The sequence below is a fragment of the Mauremys reevesii genome, linkage group 5, assembly GCF_016161935.1.
Source record: "Mauremys reevesii isolate NIE-2019 linkage group 5, ASM1616193v1, whole genome shotgun sequence".
Lineage (NCBI taxonomy): Eukaryota > Metazoa > Chordata > Testudines > Geoemydidae > Mauremys > Mauremys reevesii.
Window position 1 is genome coordinate 44,631,543 of NC_052627.1, and position 16,131 is coordinate 44,647,673.

Sequence of the window (16,131 nt, forward strand, 5' to 3'; positions counted from 1 at the left end):
TTTGGGCAGTTATCAAATTGTGAATGCGAGTGGGAAGAAGCAGATCTTGTTTGTGTTTGTACATTGCCACCTACAGGGACTTTTCTTGTATTGGAGATGATCTAAAATGACCCTACTTTTTGTCAATAAGACAGTCCTGCTCTACACAAGTCATTAACCTCTAACTTCTGATAAGGATGCTTACAACCCCCCTGTGCTGTGGGGATTGTATGGGTTGGTGAATGAAGTATACGGATTCTCTTTTAGTATAATGATGCCAAATGACACAGATACTTTTAGCAATAAATTTAGTCTTGTTTAAACCTGTGAAAATTGCATACTATACCATATAATTTCTTGAAGCATCTCGGTTCCTGTGTCATCTATAACATTGCTAGCCTATACAGCAGTATCCCTGACAGCAGGGAAACTCATTAATTTTAACAGCACTTTATCTAATTTAGTATTTTAACATTTTATCTGAATTGGTAAACTGAACAAATGTCTTTTTAGTTGAACAATGAGGGCTGCAGGAGTACTGTACCAGACATGTAGCTTTACTAACACACTCATGCATTCAGTGGCTTTATTCTTGATCATGATGAGCATTATTATTACTATGACTTTTAATTTTTTTGATTTTGAAAATCCTACTCAGTTTAAAAAAATTATAATCCAGTCTGATGTCAGATCAATGGAATTATAGTATTAAAACCCTTGATTATGGCTTCCAAGATGTCTTATTCAACAATTATTTCCACTATCTACCATATATATAATAAACATTTCTAAAATAACCTAGATTAAAGGAGAATCTGATTAGCTGACAGGTTCTGGACCATGCCATTAACTCAGTACACATGTCAGGAACCATTAAGCATATTCTTTTACCACTTAGCCATAGGCTTATGAAAACACAGGAAAAAGTAGTAGGGAAAATTTGACTGAGATATATGAAAAATAATAAGGCTATACCACTTTCTTGTTTATGTGCAGTTGAACTTATGCCAAAATTTAAAGGCAGCTTTTTTGTTGGAGTCAGGGGGTCAGTGTACAAATGAGGCTGAGAGCTGCCAGTCTTTTATCCCCATCCACCAGGACACGTGCTTAAGTTCCCTGGTTGAGAAGGAAGAGAGGAGTTGTCAGTCCCTACCTGCGTCAAGAAGCAGGTCCATAAGTCACTGCCTGGGACATAGACTAAAGAGGCTGACTTTATGGTGCATCTTGTAGTCTGTGCTGTTCATAAGATTTAGTCCCACACAAAATTCTGATTAAAAAGCTATGACTACAAAAAATCAGTATACTTCATATAAAATGAAGTCAAACTTAGTTAACTGATAGATCTCAAAGTAATTGTAAATAGAAAATCGTCATACTGTGGGGCATTTCTGATGGGATCCTACAGGAATCTGTTCTTGAACAAATGCAATATCAAAATCTTTATCAGTTATCAGTAAGGAAACAAAAAATCTTTACTGGTATTTTGCCAGTGCTACCAACTTTGGTAGAGTTAATTAGGACATATCTGTTCTACAGAGTGATCTGGATCACATGATCTAGGCTCATTGGAACAACATGTACTTTAATACAGTTAACTACAAGGTTGTTCATCCAGGAACCAAGAATGCAGGTCACACTTATAGGATGGGGACTGTATTTTTGAAATCAGAGACCTTAATCATGATGAATAACCAGCCAAATATGCACTACCTGTACGATGCAGTGGCTAAGAAATAAAATGTGATCTGTGGGTGGATAAGCAGGGGAATATGAAGTAGAAATATGGAGATATTACCACTATATACTGCATTCGTTCATAATAGTCCCTTCTGGCTTTAAAATCTATTATGACTTGAACTTATCTATGAGCAGATCTAATAGGTAAAATATGTACCAGCCACAATCTTCTGTGCACTTGGAGCCGGGGGATTCAGTTTATACAACTGGACACTAATTTCCAAAAATGTTGTTAGGGAAATGAATTGAAGGCTTAAATGTGAGTATATACTGTAGTTCTAGGATGAAGCTCTAAAGACACTGAATCCAGGTAGGATTCACAAGAAATCAGCAGCTTTCACTGAATCAGCTTGACAAAACAGAGCCTTTGTAATGGAGAATGAAGGGTGCTTGCTACCTTGGAAAATGACATTTTGACTTCAAAAGATCAAGATTGTTGGTTTTGGTTTTTATTGCATGAATTCAATAAAACTCCTATTCTGATATTTACAACAGGGCATATTTCTAGCCCACTCATGCCCTAATAGCACTAATTTAAAGATTCTTCACTTTTACAAGCAAACTTTGTAGGTTTTGTTTTGGTAGGAAGTATGTCAAGACCCAGGGAGTCAAAAATATGGCCATATAAGCAGCTGGCTATTAAATAAATGTTTTTTTAAAAGACAGGCACAATTTTTAAGTAAAACAACTGGAATTTGGAGCAGTCTTTTTACGGCTAGTAGAGAAATTATCATCTCTGTTCAATTTCTAGTTGAAAAAAATCTTGAAATAACCTTCGTCAGTGTGCACATTTTACTGGATTTGGTATGCTGTAATAATTTTTAATTGTATTTTGATTTAAGAAGTGTCTGATACCATGAGCCAAGCACAGCTGTAAGGCTTAGTGGACCTATTTGATTCCTCTCCCTGTTTTTTGTTCATTTCACTTCACATAATATATACAGAGATATCTTTTGAAGTATGTATATATACAGGTTGTGAAAAATTTATCTGACATGTTCAACACCAAGAACTATAAGTGTTAGCCAGAATGAAAAATACATGTGCTGCTACACACCTTTGCCCACTTCCGAAAGACTGCCCCTGTAATTTAAAGGGAAAAAATAGATACATGCTGGCCAGTGTAGTATATTCAGTTCTAGCACATGGTCAATCAGCGACCTAATACACTTTTTGAAATGTAATTTATTGCATCTCTTTTGTTTTTATAACCTTTGCTTTCCAGGCTTCGCACTACTTTTTCTTTCTTTTCTATAATAAATAATGGTTATTTGCAGTGTTGTTGTAGCCCTGTTGGTCCCAGGATATTAGAGAGACAAGGTGGGTGAGGTAATGTCTTTTTATTGAACCAGTTTCTGTTGGTGAAAGACACAATCATTCAAGCTTACACAAAGCTCTTGTTCAGGTCTGGGAAAGGCACTCAGAAGTGTCACAACTAAATACAAGGGTGGGTGTTGCAAGATGAAAACCATGTGTGATATGGTGGTCTTTGTCTTTTATCATTTTTTTGTATGAGTTCATTCAAAAATGTAGTGACTGTTCTGTTTTACCCACATAGTTGTCAATTAGTGCACCATATGACATGCACCCCATGTTGTGATAGGCATATGTAGAATCCATGGATCTTGAAGGGTATGTTGGGGTGGGTATTGAGCATCATAGCACTGAAGATATGTCTGCAGGTTTTGCATCTGTTGTTCTGGTAGGAGCTGGAGCCTCTTTGAGTTGGTGTTTCCTGGCCTGTGAGCAGCTTGCTTCTGACAATGAGCTTAAAGAGTTTGGAGGGGTTGTTTGAAGACCAGAAAAAGGGGTTCAGGAAAGATGTGCTCTCCACTGAGTGTGGGTTGTAACTGTTTAATGATACATATGGGTTCCAGTGTGAGTGGTAGGTGACAATGAGGGGTGTATGGTCTGAGGGGTTTTTTCCCCTGTACAGGGCTTTGGAGTGGAGCCCGGAGCTGGAACGCAGAGCAGTAGGTTTGTGCCCAGAGCTGCAGCGGAGCAATTGAAAAATTTGATTGCTCCAAATCCTCTGAGGTTCTCTCAGAGTCTTTGGAAAAATCTCTCTTCCCTGCTTCTTTCCTCATGTCTCCCATCAGTCTGTCTCTCTCTCCCATCCTCGTAACCCATACACACACCTGCATCAACTCTCTCAACCACCCCCTTAGAAATACATAAGGGTTGGAAATATATCAGACATCTAAAACTCAGAGGACTAAACCTACTAATTAAGACTGATAAAAGCATAGGAGGATCCACCATCCAGGAGCAACATTTAACTAAGAAGCCAATCTCTGCCACTTCCCAGTTGCTGGAATTCCTACCTAAGACTCCAGGGGTTCTGAAAGGGAGGAGAAGTCTCTATCTGCCCCCTCCCACACAAGAGCCTTCTGGCTGCAGCCAAGGTGGGATGTTTCTGCTAGTCCTGACTGCTGCTCAGTGCCAGCCTCTGCAGCAACAGAATGAAATTTACCTGACCTGATTCTTCCCAATTTCACCGCTGCCAGTTGGGTTCCCATTAGCAGTAGTGAAAACTGGCAATATACTGGTTAGGTTTCCTTCTCCTGCAACTTGTGAAACCTCTGACTAGCAACAGACATATTGTAGTTTTCTGTCTGAAAATTAAGGAAGACAGCAGTACTTACTTTCAGTTCATTTTTGGAAGGTTATCTTTGCAACTGTAAGGGCTAGAAATTTGTGTGTGTTTGGGGCTTTATTTTATTTTAAATAAAAGCTTGGATTCTTCAGAAATGAAGGCGCTTATTTGGGAAAGCTTGCTACTTACCACAGACTTTTCAAGCACTGTATATGTAGTTGTGGGTTTTTTTTAATTCTCATGTTAATCTCTAATTCTGACATCTGTCCCCCTGAAGAAAATATATGAAAGGCATTTCTGTGAGTTTGACACTCTTGGGGAAGTGAAATTTGAACTTTCTGTCTGACTCTGTTTTGGCGAGAGAAAGCCAAGAAAGTAGTAGGAAAATCTTGGAAAAATATATAAGGACATTTTTAAACCCCTATGTTTCTGAAATTCTTTGTGCCCACATTTTTCAGAAAAGTTATACTGTGTAACAAGTTGAAATTCCTGGGGGATTGGTTTTGGTGAAGTTGAGAGTGAGTTAAAAATTGGGTTTATATTTGGAAGCTAGTTTCCGCCTTAATTAGGGAAGGATTGGCAATCCTCCTTAATAATAAAAATAAGAATATCAGTTCTATGTGGGATAGATGTATAATTTAGTTCTAAACCAAGAGAGAAGTCGAGAGGCATGATTATTTGTGACTGCCAACAGCATGGTTGACATTTCTATAAATCTGAAAAACTTACTATATCTCAGTAAGAGACAGCTTGTTTACAGAACCCAAAAGGGGTGCCATGGCTTTTTTAAAATTCTTTTCATTAAGTAGCATATTTGTCATGAACCTGGGTTGTTGCTATTATGTTCTTTAAAAGTATTTTTAGTAAAATTTATATTAATCAACAGCTCCTGAAACTAAACAATATGCAAGCTTATTGCTGTTTGAGTAGAACAAAGGTAACGTGTGAGAAAGTTTTGGAAATTTCCATAGAGACAAAAAGTAAATCCAAAGTGAAAAAGATTTTTCTAATAACTCAGTTGGATACTAAAGCTTTGCCAGCTTTCAGGGGAGCCTCCTGCCTTCAAGTTTTAGTCCATGAGGAAAGTAAGATTGACATCTCCTTTATATAAAACAGTGGGTTCAGGAGACAGACAGACAGAGTGATTTTTTTCCATCATTCCAAGAAGAGGGAAATATGCAGAAATTGGAAAAGATTTTTCTTTAATCTTTTGGAGAATTCAGATGTTCTTGATCTTTGATATTATTAATGCAAAAAGTATGGACAATTTTTTTACCATTTCCCTATAAAGTAATGAATAATGACTCTTAATCTTGTGAGACTACCCGTACTATGTCATATACGTTATTGTAATTGTCAGTATATTTGTTGGAAAAATATGTTTGTATCTACCATTTCAATATTTCAGATGGAAATTGACACAGCACTGAGTGATTTGGAGGCAGCTGATTTTGCAGAGCTGGTAAGGAGCATGTTTTTATAGGGCAGGCGATTTGTGCTGTTCACATTCAGTAGCTTGAAGAAACCTTGGATCAAAGCCCGTTAGTTTTCTTAACCAACTGAAAGTCAAAGCAAGCTATGTCACAATGGTGTAACAGTCATCCATATTTTTTCTTGATTTGTAGTAAAAGTTTAAAGAACTTTCCCTTTTTACTTCATGAATTTCTCTCTGTAGTTACACCAGTAACTACAGGGACACTGAGTGGAAACTAGATCTGATATAATTGCAAGCTTGACTGATGCTTAGCTCAGCTAAAAAGCCATTCTTTGCCACAACAGGGATATTTTCTTTTTCAGTTAATAGTAAAAATCAACTTCTCTCTTTCAAGTAGTTATGGATAGCCCTTAAAATTGCTGTACAGCGTTAAGAACAAAACTCACCAATCTTAAGAAAGCAACTAAAAGTCTCAGTAACAGAAAGGCTAGAAGGCTATGTGGTGCAATATAAGACATTGTTCTTACCACATTTTTGTTAACACCTTAATGATGTAAGCCTAATACTTGTTCGAGAATGATGATATATATCATTGGCATAAAATTGTGCTTGTGTGTGTGTACACAGAACTGGCTGCTTTTCTCTACACAGTACAATTATACACATTCACAGTTTTCAAGAATTTTTATCTTGGAACAAACTTGAAAGAAGCAAGTCATTCAAGCATCATTTTTTGTATGCTTCCTTTACTACATATCAAATGGTGAGAGATAAATATGTTTATACTTATGAAAGTTTTCTCCTCAGTATGAAAGTCCCTCTTAAAGTTTCTTCTGGAGCAAGAATTTATTTTAAAATGAAGTTATAGATGGATCTGTTATGCCTACATGTAAAGAAAATATTATTGAATATATGTACCACTGAACATTTTTGGGCTTCTGTCTTTTCTTTTTTTAAAATTAATAAAATGTCTGGGACTGTAAATACAAGGCAGATGGATGTCTTTAGTCCCACTTCTTGTTAAACTTTACTGTTTGTGTCTAATAGGAACCAAACCATTTGTTTCCTAAATAAAATAATTTCCTAATGATTATTGAAAATTATATTTATAAATACTGGTTTTTTGAGCAGAGCTATATGTATCCACTACATTTAAAATTAAAGCTGCCCAGTTGAGATCTGTGTTGATTGTGAGAGCATTTGTCTATTAAATTTAAAGGTAAACGAATGAGTTAATGTTGGGTAACATATTTCCGGGTACTCTGAACAGAGACTGCTATCTCTTCCTAGATTTGCTGTAGGAGGTCCCTCTGGTGGCAAGAGCTATGCAACAGCTAGCTGGCTGTTATGACCTGTGAAACTTAGGGCAGGTCTACACTATGGGGGAAAATCGATATAAGATACGCAACTTCAGCTATGTGAATAACGTAGCTGAAGTCAAAGTATCTGATATCGAATTACTTACCGTTCTCACGGCGCGGGATCGACGTCCGTGGCTCCCCATGTCGACTCCGCTACTGCCGTTCACGTTGGTGGAGTTATGGAGTCGACATGAGCGCGTTCGGGGATCGATATATCACGTCTAGATGAGACACGATATATCGATCCCTGAGAAATCGATTGCTACCCGCCGATACGGCAGGTAGTGAAGACGTACCCTTAGAGAACACTATAAAAAAGCCATCTGCTTTACAGATAGATTAGAACTGAGTAGGAAATCTGAGTACCTTTTATGCTGTGCTGGAAATAACTATAAAAATGACTGCAGTGACTTGAAAACCAACAATAAAGTCTAAGTGTCATATTTGATTTAGCTGTTTGTTCTAACTTCACCTCTCTGATGCTCAGCTGCTAATAAATTAATATTTAAAGAAGGCACTCTGAATAATTGAAATATTAAATAACACTGACTGTCATTTATTGGAATTAGTTTTACTTGCCTTTACTCAGTCATGTAACAATCAGGAGTTATAAATGTACTATATTTTTGTTTGCAGTCTGAAGATTACTATGACATAAGACGGTTGTATATGATTCTGGGCTCTTGTCTCTTCTATAAGGTGAGACTGTTTGAGTGAAGCATGGAGTTTTTAAAAATGCACCAAGCAGAAACATAAGCCAAGCATGGATTGACACTTGCTTGAGCTTGACAAATATGAACAATGTGTGGATATTTTGTCTGTTTAACACTTCTTACAGACATAATTGAACTCACAGAATAGAACAAAACCATTAACTTCACAGATGCAAATAAAATATTTAAAGTCTTAAAACAATTCTTACTGTACGATATGTAGCCCCAAAATATCTTTATGAAACCAGTAACAACAACAGTCTTGCAAAGTGTGTGTGAAGAGATGAATGAAGAGGTACAGTAGTCAGTGATAAATTACCATATTAATTGATAAGAGAATTACTGTGAGGTATTCTGATAGCTTTGTTCTTTGCCCATCCCTGTCACTAACTGAAGGCCTCTGATTGTAACTGTTATCCCAGATAGATAAGACTTGAAAAACTGAATCAATAACTTTCGTTCCGCTTGGCCTCTGGTATTTGTAAACATGTTATTTATTGAGCATTGTCAGTATATTCAAAACCATACAAAACAAAGAGTAATATACAACTCCTGCTTTACAGAGCTTATGTTCTAAGGTCTCAGTCATCCAGTCCTTACTTATGCAGGTAGTCCCATGGGTTAGGTCTACTCACATGACTAAGGTACAAGGATCAAGCCTGTCTACACTGAGATTGGTGTAACAATGCAATGCCAGCAAAATGCTAGCAATAATGCAAACTCTAGTGCAGACCATCCACAGGCATTGTTACCATCATGTCATCTAGACCTGCTCTAGAAAAACTCATGCAGCTGGTCTCCTCTGTGTGTGTTTTTTAATGTAATGTGAAAAATCAAAAGAGGTACAGAAAGGGCAGTGTTAGCAGAAAACTTCACCTGCCAACAAATCTCAGTTCTGTTTTGGGTGAGAAGCTAGTGACCATCAAACTCCAGTCCCAATCTTATGAGGTGTTGGGCACCTAGGAGTTGAGATATTCGGTACCTTGCAGTGAGTGCTCAGCAGCTAGCAGAATAAAGCCTTCAGGCAGCAATTCTTTTAAGCTGTTGTTCAATCTAAAGGGAAATATAGCAGGACTTTATTAATACAATGTAATTTTTATGATGTACAATTATGAAGGTCATATTTTAAATCCTTGTTTTGGTATATTCTGTCCTTGTCCTTGTCTGGGAAACCTATTAATTCCAGTCAAAGAGCTATGTTTTGTGGTAGTTACACAGAGGACTGGGAATTAAAATGTTTTGGTTAATTACTGATTCTGCAACTAGGTGTTTGGCAAGCCACTTAACTTCTGTATGCCTCAGTTTTACACCTCTGTAAAACTGGAATAATAACTTGTTTGTTTGTTTTTGTTTTATCATAGCACCTAAAAACCCCAGTCGTGGACCAGGATCCCATTGTGCTATACCACACACACACACACACACACGATAGTCCCCACTACCTGCCCCAATGAGCTCATGATTTTAATATGTAAAACACTGAGATCTTTAGATTAAAGACACTATAAAGTGAAAAGTATGGTTATTTTTATTGAATGTGCATTCTTTTTTGTGCTTTAATTAAGGGCTATTTGATTGGCAATCACTTACCAAAGGAGGATCTTATTGATATAGCTTTATATAGTCGACACTATTGCCTGTTACCCTTGGCAGCAGAACAGAGGATTGGTCAGTTAGTGATATGGCGAGAAGTATTTCCACACCATCACCTCCAACCAAGTGAAGCTTCAGGTGTTACAGGATACAGGGAGCCTGAAGCAAGATACTTTTTACTAATAGTTGGTTTGGTAAGTTACAATTTCCAGAGCACCCATGGTTATGATTGTCAGTTCTGCTGTTGCCTTTACATTGTTAAATGTGATTACATATTTCCAATACTAAGCATACACTGATCTCATCATTTAAAAAACATCCTTACTGCAGCTGTGGCTTGGTGTAGAATTTTTCAGCTGGGGAATAAAATTGATTAATATTCAGAAAGCTTATAAAAGTAAGCATAAATACAAATTTTCATGGTTTTGATGCTCTTTTATTCATGTCAGTTGAAATTTTTGTCAGATACTTCATCCATTTTGAGCAGAAAAATAACCAGCAAATGACTATTTAAGAGGCAGTTTCTCATATGCACAGAACTTAATTTTCATAACTTGTGATTAAATAAACATTCACTTGCATGAGGATTGTAATAGGGCCAAAAAAAAACCCTAAGGAATGATTTTGACATAAAGTGGCTCGTGTTGGAGGGCAGGGGATGTGTCCAGTTTTGCAAATCTTTGTAATTTGCTGAGATACCATATTAGATTTGATAAGGAGTGCAATATAGAATGGATTCTACAATATGCAATATTTTAAATCAAAGATTAATCTTTTATACCCATTTGTTTTACAGAGACACTTTATGCTGTGTGTTTTGCTGGAGACCGGGGGCTGCACTTCCAAAGCCATTGGGAATCCAGGACCGGACTGTATATATGTTGATCAGGTCAAAGCAACTATACTTCAGTTGGAAGGAATAGATTCCAGCATAGAGGAAAGATTAGAAGCTCCCGCCATTCCATGTCTGTCTTGTGCTGACTGGTTCCTTCCTGCATCACGTGACAAACTGGAAAGCTTTACAACCTCACCAATCCTCAGTAAACTGCAAAATACTTCCAAAACCACAGCATCTCCAACAAGCAAGAGAACACTCTTCACTGACTCCTCCTTAAGGACACGTAAGCCCAGTCCCTCAAGGAGCAGTGGAGGATCTGACAATGGCAGTGAAGGTCCTGAAGAAGGTGGAGGCCTTAACCTACTTGCTACAGTAGATCAGGTCCGAAAGCACGAACGAAAAGAATCCCAAAGTTTTGGCGGGTCTGAGGGAAGTGGTAGCTTGTTCAAGGTATTATTGTTATTACAATGTATTATTTATTAAACTGTTTAACTTTTGAAGGTAGGTACAGCCAAGGGAATGTTCAGAAATTAATCAATACTATTCTGGATGTTTGCCTCTTTTCTTATGGTAAATGTTTTAATAAATGTGAGGTAGACTGATATTCACTGAGAAAAAACAGCAGCTACACTGCACGCCTTTTAGCGGCATGGCTGTAGTGGCACAGCTGTGTCACTAAAAGGTGCATAGTGTAGACATAGCCTACGAAATGTGCGGTAAGGTTGCGGATTCTAGTTGCATTCTATGACCGTGGAGACAGCTATGAAAAACTGATGCATTCCACTCCTTCATTGGGAATTATTTTTCTGTATAAATGGAAACAGGATAATTCTTTTTATTTTTTACAAATTGTGCTTGATTATTTTTAAGCTAGTTTAGTGCTATAATTATGTATTTATTTGTTTTGGATTTATATAATGCAACTCCTGCTGCTTAAGAAGTCAGTATTGGTTTTGCTGAGTTTCATTAGGATAATTTCTGTTCTTAACTAAAACTATCAGTGAGACTACTCATATGTATAAAATTAGTCAGCTGCTTATGCACACTGAAGTCAGTTGAAAGACTCTCCTTGACTTCAGTGAGCTTTGGATTAGGACCACAACTAGCACCTGTTTCTTTCATTTGATCATCATCACTTCTAAATATTTGGCCTTCTGATGATTAAATTGGGCACAGCTGTGTTGAAAACTACAAAAGTAATTGGAGAATTGAACAATGCTACCAGTTTGTTTTAGCCTGGAATAGACTTTACACTATAAAATACATTCTAAAAATTGCTGAAACTATTTAATTTTTTTAATACTTCCATTTTAAGTAAATGATGTCGTTGGCTGGATTTTGGTCCTTGATTTAGATGTCCTTATTCTGTTAGTTTACTGTGCCATTTGTTTTTTAGGTCACTAAAAAGAAACATACCCTTCCAAATCCTTTTCATTTAGGAAACCTGAAAAAGAATCTTTCAGAGAAAGATACGGAACTCTATAATGCTGTCAAGTAAGAGATTATTGGTTTTGTTAAATATTTTATTTTTCAGACACCAAAATTCACCATTTTTGTCCAAAGACACATGCAAATCACCAAAGGCTATGATTTTGTCATGGATATTCTTAGTAAAAGTCATGAACAGGTCACGGGCAATGACCAAAAATTCACAGAAGCCTTGACCTATCCCTGACTTTTACTGAAAACATCCCTGACAAAATGGGGAGAAAGGAGGGTCCAGCAACCTGCCCCACTGCATGCAGCGGCAGGGAGTTGAGAGGGACCCCTGACCACAAGGCTAGATGCTGGGGGATCCCCTGCTGCCTTGCAGGGATGGGAGCTGGGGAGAGGGTGCCCCCACTGCCTGTGACGACTGGGAACTGTGGATCCCCTGCCACCCAGTAGGGCTGGGATCTGCGGGGTCCCCACAGCTGCTGCCAGCTGGAAAGCTCTGGGGGATCCCCTACCACCCTGCAGGGCTGGGAGTGGGGAAGGGGGCACCGGAGTGTCTGGGAGGTACCGGAGGGGTCCCCCACTGCTACAGCAGCCGGGCTGCTGCGGAACCCCAATAGCATGATGATTGCAGAAAGTCACAGAATCCATGACTTACGCAACCTCCATGACATACTTGTAGCCTTAGTTCTGTGTAGTTGACTTAATTTGAGCTCATAACACCAGCCAAAAGTTTCCAATGCAAGGCTTCTGCAAAAGCAAAGTATCTGTGTCACAGAGAAGACACAGTCACTGTGGTCAAGCAGGAAAACAGTTGGAGTTTTTTTACATTATTGTATACCCAGTTTTCCTTACTCCCTACAAAATATCTAAATATGCTTAGTGATGAACACTACCACTCCCATAATGCATTATTCTGAACACCACACATAGAGAGATAACTAGGCTGCAACTTTATTAACATATCTGAGAAATTACCTGGCTATAATTTATCTAGTGCTGGTTGTTCTTCCTTCTGTAATTCCTGCCATCTTGGGGAAGGCTGACCTAACACTCCCTTCCACACTTTAAACTGGTCCCAACACCATTGCTGTGACCCCACTGCCCTTCCCTCATCTGAGGGTTAAGGATATGGGAGGAGAGGTGTTGCCCCTACCAGACATTAGGCACTGCAGCCCAGCTCCCCATCTTCTCTGGGTGATACCCTCCCCTAATCCTGCTGCACCCTTCAATCCAGGCAGTGAGCTAGGACGCTCCCTTTATCCCTCCACACTCCTGCTCCTCAAACTGACAAGGAAACTGAGCTCTCACTAGAGAGGGGGACAGGTTTTCTTTTCCCTGCTGGCCCAGACAAAGCCACCTCCACCGCTGAAGCTGCGGAATTGAGGAGTGCATTCTTATTGTGAAGGATTTTGGAGTCGTCTAATCAAGTTGTCACACTAGAGGAATGTTTCAAAATTAATAGTGGGCTACTTACTGTATGCAGGTATTTGGCACAGATTCTCAAAAAAAATTGAGCCTGTGGAACAAACAAGCCTGAGTTCACTTAAACACAAATTACTGGGCTCAGTGCAGGGGTTGCTGGATTAAATTAAATCTCCTGTGATATGCAGGAGATCAGACTAGTGTAGAGCCTTAAACTCTGTGAATCTCTGAATTTTTGGGTATTTCATTATAGCCCTCCCCAGTTTTCAAAGCAGTGCAGGAGATTTAGCCACACCTCTTCCATTAATTTTTTACAGTCTGAATACTAGCCTTTATTAGAGTGAATTTCACCTCTGTGCAGAGGCCCAAGACAATGCCAGTATCCCACTTAAGTCTCACATCAACCCTCAAAAATAGAACTTAAGTGGCGCACTGGCTTTTCGCTGGCCTTCTCCACAGAGACTAATTTCACCCGTGATGATTATTCCATTCCATAGATGAATCCAAATTCCAAACTGCAGGTAGCTTCTCTCTTCTGCCACTCTAGTTAAAAAGGTCCAGCAGTAAAATGTAAATTTGCGAGGAAGTGTGTACATTCCATTTACTCATCTTCCAATGATTTTTTACTCCATGCTATATCATTAGTACTATGATTTTGGCCCTAGGAGTGTCCTGGTGAAAAAGAGAGATCAGGAAAATGTAGTCTTTAAAAAACAAAAAAGTCATAAGTGATGTTTTGCATCTAAAATAATCTTTTTCATTTTAATGTAAATATGAATCAGTATGTTTAACACAATTTTCAATTTTGTGTATGTGCTTAGAGAATTTGGCCAAGTGTATATAATAATTTAAATAGTGTGTGTACTTTTACTAATTAACAGTGTAACTATAACTGAATCTCTGTGTCATATTCCCTGTTGGCATAAATCAATGTAGCTCTTATTCACGTTAGTGGATTTACATCAGTTTATGTCAACTGAAGATCTGGCCTTCTGTCTGGAAATTCAGCCTCATCCTCTCAGTTGGGTGGGTGCCGGGGGAGATATTTTTAAAGTGATATTATGAAATAACATTAGAAGTGCAGTTGTCTTCAAGCTATAAAAACAGAAAAAGAACAGTAGTTTGGTTTAAAGAACAGCTTTGTTCTTTATAACCCACAGCACAGAGGTGACTTTGTGACTAATATGTCACTCTTAAACATCTTTTCTATTTTGAGTGAGCTAGTTATTTATGCTTTCTCTTTTGTTTTGGATAATACTACCTCTTTGGAGTAGGGCAGCAACTCCCAGTTACCTCCATGATCACTGTTTTTTAAAATAATCAGTGTTAACAGTTTTAATTAGAAGGAAATGTATCTTGTGTAGAAATAGGAAAATCGTGACAACGTCTGGTTCCATTTTCCTACCACGTTACCACGAACAGAAAGCAATCAAGTGTAAGAGAGTATGTTGTCTAGCCAAGGTTTCATTCAAAATCACTTACTCTCTAATTTTTGAAGGTTGATGTCTGGTCCTGAGAACACCCTCTTCCACTATATTTCTTTAGAAACAATGCAAGGAATCTTTATTACTCCTACGCACAAAGAAGTACAACAGCTCAGTGGATCCATCCACCCTCAGCTAATCAAGAATTTTCATCGTTGCTGTCTTTCAATTCGCTCCATTTTCCAGCAGGCCGTGATGAAAGAAGTAAGAAACTTTGTCTAACACAATTGTTTTCTTGTACTTTTCTGTACTTCTTATTTATACTTTTTGTGCTTTGTACTTTTTTCTTTACTTAAATCTCCTAGTTAATATTTTCAAAACTATTACTTCAGCATTTAAATAGTCCCCCAGTAGAAGATTCTTTGTGAGCGTTCTTTTTAATTTACTAAATGTTTTACTTATATGGGCAGACTGCCTCTCTGACAGGCAGTCCAGCCAAACATGCATGTTAAAAGAGCTTCACCTCCCCAAGAGAGTGCTCTGAGAATCAGAGAATTAGATTGTTTTGTGGAATGTGGTGTTATGACTCCTGTCCATAATTTAGTAAAGAGTTTCACAGAAGGCCTCTAGGAGAGAATGGCAAGAGAGGAACTAAAATCATTTACCCTCTCCTGCCTTCTACAAAAACAGGTTTGTTTTGTTTTTTTGATTGTTAATTTAGTGCTTTTGAAAGATGCTAGCTTGACAACACAGGAGATTTAAGTTCTCTGTTTCTTCACAGAAAGTGTATGGCATGTGCAGTGACAGTTTAAGCTTCCCCCCACCCCCCTGCTATTGCGTTTCAACCCTGATCTGAAGAGACTATCTTTGAAGGTGAGAAGGTAGCTCATTCTCAGTCTCTTTAGCCTCCCTGCTAAAACTGCCAACAAATTGGCCAACCACTAATGTTTGTAATGGTGGGTTTTTTAATGTGGACATCTGTCCAGTAAAAAACACATTGCAACTACCAACTCCTTTCAAGCATGTTGCCAAGTAATCTCTTCTGGGGCTATGTCTACACTAGGAAATTAGATCGAATTTATAGAATTTGATCTTTAAAAAATGATTTTATACAGTCGATCGTGTATGTCCCCAATAAGCGCAGTAGGTCGGCGGAGTGCGTCCTCTATACTGTGGCTAGCATTGACTCATGGAGTGGTGCACTGTAGGTAGTTATCCCACAGTCCCAACTGCCCATTGGAATTCTGGTTAAGCTCCCAATGCCTGATGGGGCAAAAACATTTTTGTGGGTGCTTTTTGGGTACATGTCATCAGATTCCCCTCCCTTTCGTTCTCCTTCCCTCCTTGAAAGCAACGGCAAACAATCATTTCATGCCTTTTTTTCCTGGGTTACCTGTGCAGACGCCATAGCACAGCAAGCATGAAGCCCGCTCAGCTCTCTGCTGCTGTTGTGAGCATTGTAAACACCTCACACATTATCCTGCAGTATGCGCAGAACCTGGCTATGAAACGCCAGCACGAGGACGATTGTGAGGAAGACATGGACACAGATATTCCTGAAAGCATGGGATGTTGCAATTGGGACAGCATGGTGGC

The 16,131-nt window shown here is 38.5% G+C and overlaps 1 protein-coding gene across 7 annotated transcripts in view; it reads left to right on the forward strand.

Annotated features, from left to right (window-relative positions):
* Positions 1–16,131, forward strand: part of INTU (inturned planar cell polarity protein) — a 98,098-nt gene that overhangs the window by 68,014 nt on the left and 13,953 nt on the right. For 3 of the 7 annotated variants that reach the window (XM_039540575.1, XM_039540574.1, XM_039540577.1), the window contains 6 exons: positions 5,721–5,774; positions 7,745–7,807; positions 9,387–9,608; positions 10,211–10,702; positions 11,649–11,746; positions 14,610–14,799. In XM_039540575.1, coding sequence (XP_039396509.1) covers positions 5,721–5,774; positions 7,745–7,807; positions 9,387–9,608; positions 10,211–10,702; positions 11,649–11,746; positions 14,610–14,799 — 1,119 coding nt within the window. Of the gene's footprint in view, positions 1–5,720; positions 5,775–7,744; positions 7,808–9,386; positions 9,609–10,210; positions 10,703–11,648; positions 11,747–14,609; positions 14,800–15,316; positions 15,398–16,131 lie in introns of those variants that run through there. The other 4 variants (XM_039540579.1, XM_039540581.1, XM_039540576.1 and 1 more) reach the window with 4 other exon arrangements.